General features: G+C 43.0%; 1 protein-coding gene across 1 annotated transcript in view; it reads left to right on the forward strand.

The window, feature by feature from the left end:
- The window catches only part of prkg2 (protein kinase cGMP-dependent 2), a gene marked incomplete at both ends in the record, with an annotated part of 17,860 nt that extends 11,800 nt beyond the window's left edge, over window positions 1-6,060 (forward strand). The window contains 10 exons of the mRNA XM_080531531.1: window positions 98-196; window positions 1,713-1,866; window positions 2,117-2,253; window positions 3,303-3,392; window positions 3,959-4,100; window positions 4,456-4,619; window positions 4,848-4,970; window positions 5,105-5,167; window positions 5,737-5,803; window positions 5,965-6,060. Coding sequence (XP_080387657.1) covers window positions 98-196; window positions 1,713-1,866; window positions 2,117-2,253; window positions 3,303-3,392; window positions 3,959-4,100; window positions 4,456-4,619; window positions 4,848-4,970; window positions 5,105-5,167; window positions 5,737-5,803; window positions 5,965-6,060 — 1,135 coding nt within the window. The remainder of the gene's footprint in view (window positions 1-97; window positions 197-1,712; window positions 1,867-2,116; window positions 2,254-3,302; window positions 3,393-3,958; window positions 4,101-4,455; window positions 4,620-4,847; window positions 4,971-5,104; window positions 5,168-5,736; window positions 5,804-5,964) is intronic.
- Window positions 6,061-10,000: the final 3,940 nt, after the last annotated feature.

Raw genomic sequence — 10,000 nt, forward strand, 5'->3', positions numbered from 1 at the left:
ATGCTGGACTAACATTGATCTCTCCAATTCTAGCGTCGAAAGGTAAGGATATTTGAGCTCTGACCTGTTACTATGTACTATATTTGATTTATTTCAGGACATTCGACCAGACAGTGGGGACCTTCAATGAGCTTCAGAAGTATCTTCAAGGCTATGTAGCCACTCTGGACCGTCATGACAAGAAAAGACATGCTAAGTGAGTCTAGTGATGCAACGCGTCATCAACAACGTTCAGAACCATGTTGGTGTGGGTTCAGTATTGGTACTAAGACGTCGACTTTACACACTACTGGGCTGAACCCAAACCATACTGTGCTGGCGTAGACATTTTAACTTCACTTTGTCCTTTCCAGCACTGTTTCAGCAACCATGGTGTTTCACAACCAGCTCAGCTCCACTCAGTTTGGCTCGGTAGTGTGAATTGGTGCCGCATCAATATGCCGACAGACCGTTGTGCCGACAGCCCTCCCTGCATGTGAATGCTCTCCGCTTCTCTGTTATGGTACATGTGGGAAGACGGTACATGTGGGAAAACTACGGTTAGGGTTAGGTGCTACGTCGACTTGGTACATGCTGGCATGTCTAACCCTAACCCTAATCCTATCCCTAACCCTAACCCTAACCCCAACCCTAACCTTAACCGTAGCACCCTAGCACCTAACCCTAACCCTAGTTTTCCCACATGTACCGTCTTGTCAGCTCTCGCAGAAATCTGTTATCTCTAACAAACTGTCGGCATCGTGGTCCGTCGGCACAGCAGGTGGGCCCTGTGTGAATTAGCGTCTGGTCATGCATTGTGCAATATTCAGTAAAAAAAACAACAACCTTTGTTCGGTAACTAGCGTTTTACCTAGTACTGTCCTTTCAAGTAAACACCTGCTTAATACTGGGCTGCGACATAAAGGGTTAACTTACCTTGTGTCCTATCATGCTAGCCATGCTAAGTAGACTTATTGTAAGCATGGTACATTTAGCTCTTTCTCTCATTTCAAAGAGAGAATGTTCAGTGGTTGTTTAGTAAACAGAAAGAGGGGCTGTTGAGGCCGGTGTTCTGCGGTGCCTCAGGCCAGGGTCCCGACGTGAGGCTTTTGAACTCCCATCGGTCTTTGTGACTCAACAGGTTAACCTTCCAGGGCCTGACACCAAAACACCCCATCTTACTCAACATCAAACTGGCCTTGGATAAGGTCAACCACAGATCTCTGCCCACCTAAAACTCATTTGAGACTCCTGGTTGAGGGGTTTGATGACATCTCTCATTTGGAGGAGGTCAAGCTGATAGTAATAAAGCTTATTGCTTATCTCTGAGGTTGCGTGGAGAACAGAGAAAGGTCAGCAGATTAGTAGATCAAACACTAGTGTCTTAGTGGGTCAGTGTGGAGGCTGAATATTGCAAAAGCCAGGGAAGACAAAACAGGTCCTTGTTCATTTCCCAGTGTCAACAGTGAATAATTGAGAATTGATGCTCACAATGCTCACATGTTATGTGTTGTGTGTCTATGGCTTCATGGGAAAATTAGTCACTGATCAGGGGGATTTGGTATGACGCATTGAAACATGCACACACACGCAGACACACATGCACACACATGCACACACACATGCGCACACACACACACACACGCACACACACACGCACACACACACACACACACACACACACACACGCACACACACTCGCTCACACACACTCCCTCTCTCTCTCTCCCCAGAAGGTCAGAGTGTGGGCACCACCACAGCCCCCCCCTGTCTCCAGACCTGATCCAGCTGAAAGAGGAGTCCTCTGCCTTCCCTCCTTCTATGCCCCTGGACAGTCTGGAGGTCATCACCACACTGGGAGTGGGAGGGTTCGGCAGAGTTGAGCTGGTGAGACCTATACAGTACACTGTATACCAGTACCTGTAGGAACACTGTAGGAACACTGTAGAACACTGTAGAACACTGTAGAACACTGTAGAACACTGTAGAACACTGTAGAACTTAAAAGCATTTCTCAGCTGTCCCTGTGGGAGAACCCTTTGAAGACCCTCTAGGGTTCCAGGTAGAAGCCTTTTGCGTCTGTTTACTTTTATGAGGTTATATACTGTATATATATAAAATATAAATATTTCCGCAGGTGAAGGTGAAGAACGAGGATGTGACCTTCGCCATGAAGATCATCAAGAAGAAGCACATCGTGGACAACAGACAGGAGGAGCACATCCACTCTGAGAGGAAGATCCTGACCGAGGCCTCCTCACCCTTCATCGTCAAGTCAGTCCATCAGCCAATGGCAGCTCTCTGGTTTTCTAATCCAATCACGCAACTATCAAGCGATCTGCTCCATCTCCCCTTTCCTCAGGAAAAGTCTTGAAGCCACAGAGAGTTAGTCTCGGTCCTTACAGCCTTCCATACTTACAGACTATTTACCTGGTATTGACTATACAATTAGCCTACATGGTAACAATTATTATTTATAGTAGGAGTAGTAGTTACCTTGCAATTACACAAGTAAATATCTAGTAAATAATCTCATTTCTTCCTAGAAACAATGTGGCAAAGGAAAGAAAATATGAAGAAGGAGTTGCTCTCAAATTCAGTTATAGATCGCAGATATCAAAACTTGCTCTCACTGTTCTCATTCCAAACAAACGGTCTCATATGAGAGAGGATAGTTTAGCTCATCCTTGCAGTAGCTATCAGTAGCTTTTTAATATGGCCCCTCTCCCCACCTGAGGCCCCTAGCAGATGATGAACCCCTGCTCAGCGGGAGAGAAGCTCTCCCCCACTGGAATTCAGTTACTGCCGTATGAATCAAAGGAATATTACACACAGAGCCTCCTTATCCCTTATTTCCATTCTCCATGATTGAATTCCAATCCGCTCACAGGAATGGGTCTGAATATTAAAACTATTTGTCACTGTCTGGACTGCCCTTTCCTAGTCCAGACCCTCTATTTCTTTTGTGTGTGTGTTTTAGGGGTGTGTGTGGTATTGGTATTTGGTGGTATCTGGTATTTTGTGACCTTGTTAGGACTGCCTTTTGACGACCTACCTCCTTAAATAAATGATATTGACCCACAATGACATCATAGGGTTAGGGAGAGGGTAATGGCCTTTCCTGTTATCTGTTTGACTGCAGGTAGAAAGATAGGAGGGTAGAACATGGCTGTTTCTGCATTATGTATGACACTGGTATGGTGTTGGAGGTAATGAACATGAGAACACAAAATACTTTTGCACTTTATTGTAGGACTAAAGAGCATCAAACGTCACTCTCTGTCTCTCTGTCTCCCCCCCCCCCCCCCCCCCTCTCTCTCCAGATTATACAGGACATTCAGGGATAACAAGTATGTGTACATGCTGCTGGAGGCCTGTCTGGGTGGGGAGATCTGGAGTCTGCTCAGAGACAGGTGGGTTCGAGACTGGGCCACAGGGTCATAGGTCAACTCAGTTGCACGGAACACTTAAAGGAGATGATCTTTATTTTGACCGACAGCTATTTTTCTTTTGTAGTTAAGAATCATGTGCTGATGGTATGTCTTTTTTTTTTTTTACCCTCCACTGAAAGTCTCAAAACCCTATCTCCCGATGATATCCGTTGCAATTGACCCAAAGAGGGACCTTTCATTATGACACCTAACTTATCTTAGAGTCAGGTAATGCCATAGCATCCGGCAATACATAAACATGTGGAAAACCGCTCTGACCTCTATTATGGAGGGGATCTTCCTATTCTGTCAATAAATCACTGAGTCATGAAACCTAATAGAGGCTCTTTTACCCTCCACTTCAAAGAGCCAAGCCTCTCATGATTGTCAGAGTACGATCACAACAACCCTATTCTCGGGTTCAGAGACCTCATCAATATCAGTGACTTGGAGTTGCTGACAGTAATTGTAGTGAGAATCTCCTGAGCCAAATCATGCAGACACACACACACACTCAACCAAGCGCTCTCTCTTATTTGTTTTGGCAGGGGGAGTTTTGATGAGCCCACTGCCAAGTTCTGTGTGGGCTGTGTGACCGAAGCCTTTGACTACCTCCACCGCAATGGAGTCATCTACAGGGACCTGAAGCCAGAGAATCTCATGCTGGACGCAGACGGATACATTAAACTGGTAGGGTTTACAATTAGGAACGATTACAGTCCTTTCTTTCTCTTCATAGTCCTCACTTCATCACCCCCCTGGGGTCACATGGTAGAAAACAATATTTGATGTGTGAATCTGTTCCCTCGGTTTAGTAATTTGTTCCCTTCGTTTAGTAATTCGTTAGGGTTAGGGTTAGGGTTAAGATCCTTGCGATCTTTCTGGCTCGTAGGGCCTAACCCTAACCCTAACCCTAACGAATTACTAAGATTCACATATCAAATATTTTTTTCTTTGCTTTTGGACTTGGGTCTGTTGCACGGGTCGGGTGCTGGTGCAAAGTGCATGATGAAGAGCCAACTAAGCTCTTGGGCTGTTCCATCAGGTGGACTTTGGCTTTGCCAAGAAGCTCCGGTGTGGCCAGAGGACGTGGACCTTCTGTGGGACGCCAGAGTACGTGGCTCCTGAGATCATCCTCAGCAGAGGCCACAACTTCAGCGTGGACTTCTGGTCCCTGGGCATCCTGGTCTTTGAGCTCCTCACAGGCAGGTCAGGACCAACAGTCATAGATTTGTTTGCGTGGTGTTTCATTTCTCATGGTTTAGGAGACAGCAGTCTACTCTAGCACACAACCATGCACAGAATTATCATCGCTTGGGTTTTAGTGCCTCAGATCAAATCAAAGCGTTATCAGTGGGAGGCATACGAGACAGGTTTCATCAAAAAAACTATTTTTTACAATATTTTGACAATAAAGTAGCTGTCTCCATCCCACAGTCCTCCGTTTTCAGGCAGTGACCACATGATGACGTACACCTTCATCCTGAAAGGCATCGAGAAGATGGACTTCCCCAAGAAGGTGACCAAGAGACCGGAGGACCTCATACGCAAGCTATGCAGGTACAACATACTGTATACAAACATGGGCCGCAGTCACACACTCACAACGGACACACACTCTTTAGATCAGCAACAAGAGTCTTCGATCCACCTCAATTCAGCATTATATCTCTGTGATTGTGTCTTCCTAACAGACGGAATCCCTCGGAGCGACTGGGCAACCTGAAAAATGGAATAACAGATATTAAGAAGCACAGGTCAGTAATGAGCATTGGATGATCATGTTGCACTCGTCTTAGAACTAATAAACAATTGACCCAGATGATCAAATGATCAGTCAACCTCTCTCTCTGTCTGTCTTTCCATCCCCTGAGAGGCCAGTCAGACCTCTGTGTCCTGTAGCAAACTCATGGCCACATTAGCCGGCCGTTTTATTGAATCACTCCAGAGAGCTCAACAGATGGCTTGATAATTGTGGTGACCTCAAAGTGCCCGCTTGCGGCCCATCTGCCACGGTTGTTCCATGTACCCCCCAAGGGCAACGAGTTCAGGTTTACCTGCCCAAGTTCAAAAGGGGTCTGACTTTTGGGTCAATTCAATTTAGCTACAAGGAAGGGGTGAAATGGGATTATTGTATAGCGGGGCTCATTCATAGTTATGGAATGGAAGTGGTGTATGAGCGCCTACTTTTTATCGCAATGTAAACAAATGTAAATAATACATCACTTTAAGAAACAGTTAAGAAACTGAAGAAAACAGGGATAAATAAACAATAATAAATAAATAATATATCTATGTATGTTTTGTTTTTGTATTGTATCCACAGGTGGTTTAATGGCTTCAGCTGGGACGGACTGAAAGGCAGGACTTTAGCATCACCTCTGAAAAGAGAGGTAAGTCATCATTCAACCAATGGTAGAAAAACACTGACACAACAGTTCTTGATATAACTGTGTATCCGATGTTCCAGAGAATGTGTTCTCAATAACCGACCTGGATAGGCACAGTAATCATATATACTTCTCTTTGTCTCCCTCGTTCTTTTTAATCATAGCTGACGGGCCCCACAGACCACAGCTACTTTGACACATACCCACCAGATGAGGACACTCCCCCAGATGAGATGTCTGGTTGGGATATGGACTTCTGAGAGCTCCTTCTCTCTTCCCCACCACCCGATGCTCACTCCAACCCCCCTACCCCCCTCCACCCCCCCAACTGCCGAAACCCCTACCCCTTCCACCCACTCCCTGCTCTCCCAACACACAATGTATGAGTCACAAGCTCTCTTAGGGCTAGCATTCCGACGTGCTAACAGTGTCAACTTCATGAGATGCTCCTCCCTGCCTGAGTTATAGAGTGTGAGCATCTCAGAGCAGGGTGCCAAACCAGAGGTAATATTTACCTTTTGACCCAAAGTCAACTTTGTGGTTGTTCCTCTGCGCTGCCTGAGGTGTTGACGATGTATGGGATTTTAGCACCCTGGCCTACGCTAACCGCCTGTGGGAGAGACGAAGGGCCGGAGAGGCTACCTCAAGAGATGCATCCAAGTGCATTTTCTGTAGCTTATAGAGGACTGTGTATGTATGTATGTATATATATGTATATATATATATATATATATATATATATATATACGGTATATACTGTATTTGTGGTTTACAGAAAGTGTTCATGTGCAGAGGCACCTTAAAGACCTGGTGAACAGGATGTAGCCTAGGATACTGAAGTGTTATTTGGGATACAGTTTTGTTTACAAACAATCAAGGTTTCCCAAAAAACGTTGTAGCACTCAGGTCATCTTTTTAGAGTACATACCCTAACATGGACCTATTCAGATGATGATCATAGTGCTGCAAAGCTATTGGGAAACTCCACCCTGGTTCTGTTCATGCACAACCTTCTGATTTGGAATCTGAAGTGTTTTGAATTTAAACAGGAAATATGTATGTAAATGTTTTTGTGAAGATAGAGAGGCAAAAACAATGGAGTGGCATAATGTGACTACTGTGTCTGATATGTAGTTGTGTGATGTACAGAACTACTTGTGATTGTGTATCTGCAACTGCTTTTAAAAGTGTTATTCTGAAAACAATATTCCTGTATATAATTGTAAATATATGGACAAGTGGACATTTGGACATTTGAAAAATTGACAATTGGGAATAGGTGTTTTCCTTCATTGACGGAAATACTTGAGCTTACAATGTTCTTGTTATCATTCAGTAACATTGTTGAACTGAGGAAATAACATGTTGATCTGTATTTTGGGTAACATTGCAGAGATGTTGAAGGAAATAAATATTAATGTATTTTGCTTTGAATTTGGCTGCATCAGCTGATGTTGTTCATTGGAATGGACTGGACTAGATACATAGTAGGAGAGACACACATCCAACTCAGATAAAAATACTGTAGCTGTGCTGACTTCCAAATTCTACTTTGTACTTTGAAAGAGATGCTACAGGATTTAAAAAAATAATAATTCTGTTATTTATTTATTTTGTTCTAAAATTAGCCAAAAGCACAAAACTCATTGGACAAAGAGGGGCACACCTCTCCATTACCATGCTGTAAAGGTTTGTGGCTTTAAACTACCCTGTCAGCAGAGTGTTGATGGCCCAGATCTGGTTTCTACCGGCATCCAGATGTGGCCCAGGTAGAACTTTGTTGGCTACCATCCCTGAGCCTTCTCTTGAAGAAGCCAGCCCCTGGCTACCATCCCTGAGCCTTCTCTGGCTACCATCCCTGAGCCTTCTCTTGAAGAAGCCAGGCCCTGGCTACCATCCCTGAGCCTTCTCTTGAAGAAGCCAGCCCCTGGCTACCGTCCCTGAGCCTTCTCTTGAAGAAGCCAGGCCCTGGCAGGCATGTGGAGGTGTTCCCAGCTCCCAACCACACTCAGGCCAGAGATGGCTCAGTAGCTACAGTAACAAATCAGAGCTCATACCAGGGCTGGCTCACAGCAAATTGTCAACTATCACCTAGGAGTGGTCATGCTCCTTACTGCAAATGTTTCTCCCTAGCAACACGACATGGTTTATAAACAAACACATTCAGGAATCTGACATTACATAACTTTATTCATTTCTTTGAATGCATTGTGAAGAGGGAAACTGCTCAAGTGGGGGAGACCGTACAGAAAAAAACAAGCACTCAAATTTGTAATGACAAGTATCCAACACAGCCAAAAAGACCCCTGAAGTCTGTCTCTACCACCGTCTCCAACAAACCACCTAGCCAACTCCCACCCCCACAACAATGCACAAGATATGCAACATACAGAAAAATAAATAAATGCATTTCCAAAGGTCCTTTCAATATACAAATATACTTTCTTATAAAGCTTATTGTACAAGCATTTCCTTTTACCTACAGCATAACATTTACAAATAAGATTGTACAGTGTGGTAGAGGAAGCTGTTATAAACTGGAGATATATAATACAAGTGAGTGCTCTGTGTAGGTACGCTGAAGAGTGTAGGTAGGATTTGTTAGGATTGTGTTAATTTCAGATCAGTTGTCTGCTCGGTGGTGTCAATGCATCATTTAACTAACTTAAGTATCATTTAACTAACTTAAGTATCATTTAACTAACTTAAGTATCATTTAACTCAACTAGAACACAGCTTGAGTCATCTGAGGAAGCCCCATTCAGGAACATGCATCACTACAGTATGTGACTGCATTGGCACACGGTGAGGAAGCAAATATTGGAAAGTGACAAATGAGCAGTACAAAACAGTCGCATATAAACAAAAAAAACAATATAGTGTATGCAAATAGTCATCGACACAAAATTACTGTTTATCTAAAATATCAAAACAGTGAATAATCTGCAATACTATTGGGATTATTTTGCATGAACAAAAATATGATCGAAAGCCACTCATTGAAAACTGTCTCTGTACTCTTATAAAAACGATTCCCGGTTTAGAAAAGTAAATCTATGCTTGCTAGTTGAGACATCAACCCTGGTGGCATGAGCTGATAGTTTCTTAAGTTGTTCACGACCAAAGCCCTTTGAAACAATGATTTTAAATTTGATTAAACCTTTGAATTGATTCATTCATTCAAAAAAATACTTTTATCACAAAGAGATAGCATTGGAATATCGACATATAGTGCGCTATATACAAAAACAATGTACAAATCTATTATGAAAATCTAACATGTTAGCCTCTACTTTTCATTCTATCTGTTCTAAATAAATATGTGGTTTACTGACTTCATTCTGTTAGAATTGTTGATCAGTAACTGACTGGAGTCATGCACCTGTGCTGCCCTCTGGCAAAGCCTCACTAGCATCAGACACCCTTAGCAACATGTAGCATGGAAGTGAATTGACATTCCTATTCAAGAAACATTTTGTTGCAAATAAATGGCATTTTCTTCAGATTTCACTTAAATTCCTGGATTGGTGGAATTGAAGGAACTGAGCAGAATGGAAGGCTGGTGCTGGGGGGTTGGATGAAGGAGCTGGTTGATTCTGATGTTCTTTAGACAGATCAGACCAGTTACATTTAAATAATGTGTTACTCTGTATTTCTGTAATAAACTATATATACACTTATGATAATATGATTCTGAAATGACAATATTTATATGGTAAAAGTGATGCTAAAATGGCCAAAGATCCTTCAAATCCTACATCCCTTATGAAGTCACTGAGGAATATGTATGAATGAATATGTAGAAGTACTACTTTTCTGTTCAGATCCTTCGGTAGGTTTTGATTCAATTGTTTACTCTCTTGATATCCCCTATTGGTAGATGCACAACTATTGAGCAGCCTCTTGATATAATAATATAGCATGTGTTGAAAATAGTATGAGTTTATTCCACATAGGGTGGAGATTAGCTCGCCTAACTCGAATCATCGTGCAAATTTACTAGTGACATGAAGGCAAGGTTTACACGTGCGGATGTCAAGTTACACCCCTCGAGCACAATATAGCATATTCACATAATAGAGAAGGTGTACAACATACTGTATATCAGCTGTTTTTGCTCATCTCGACCATTCTCTGCAAAGGCCTGTGTGTCAGACCTGGGTCGAAATCATATCTAACCTTTCTCACATATTTGAGGTG

Source organism: Nansenia antarctica (genome assembly GCF_963989245.1).
Source record: "Nansenia antarctica genome assembly, chromosome: 5".
NCBI lineage: Eukaryota > Metazoa > Chordata > Actinopteri > Argentiniformes > Microstomatidae > Nansenia > Nansenia antarctica.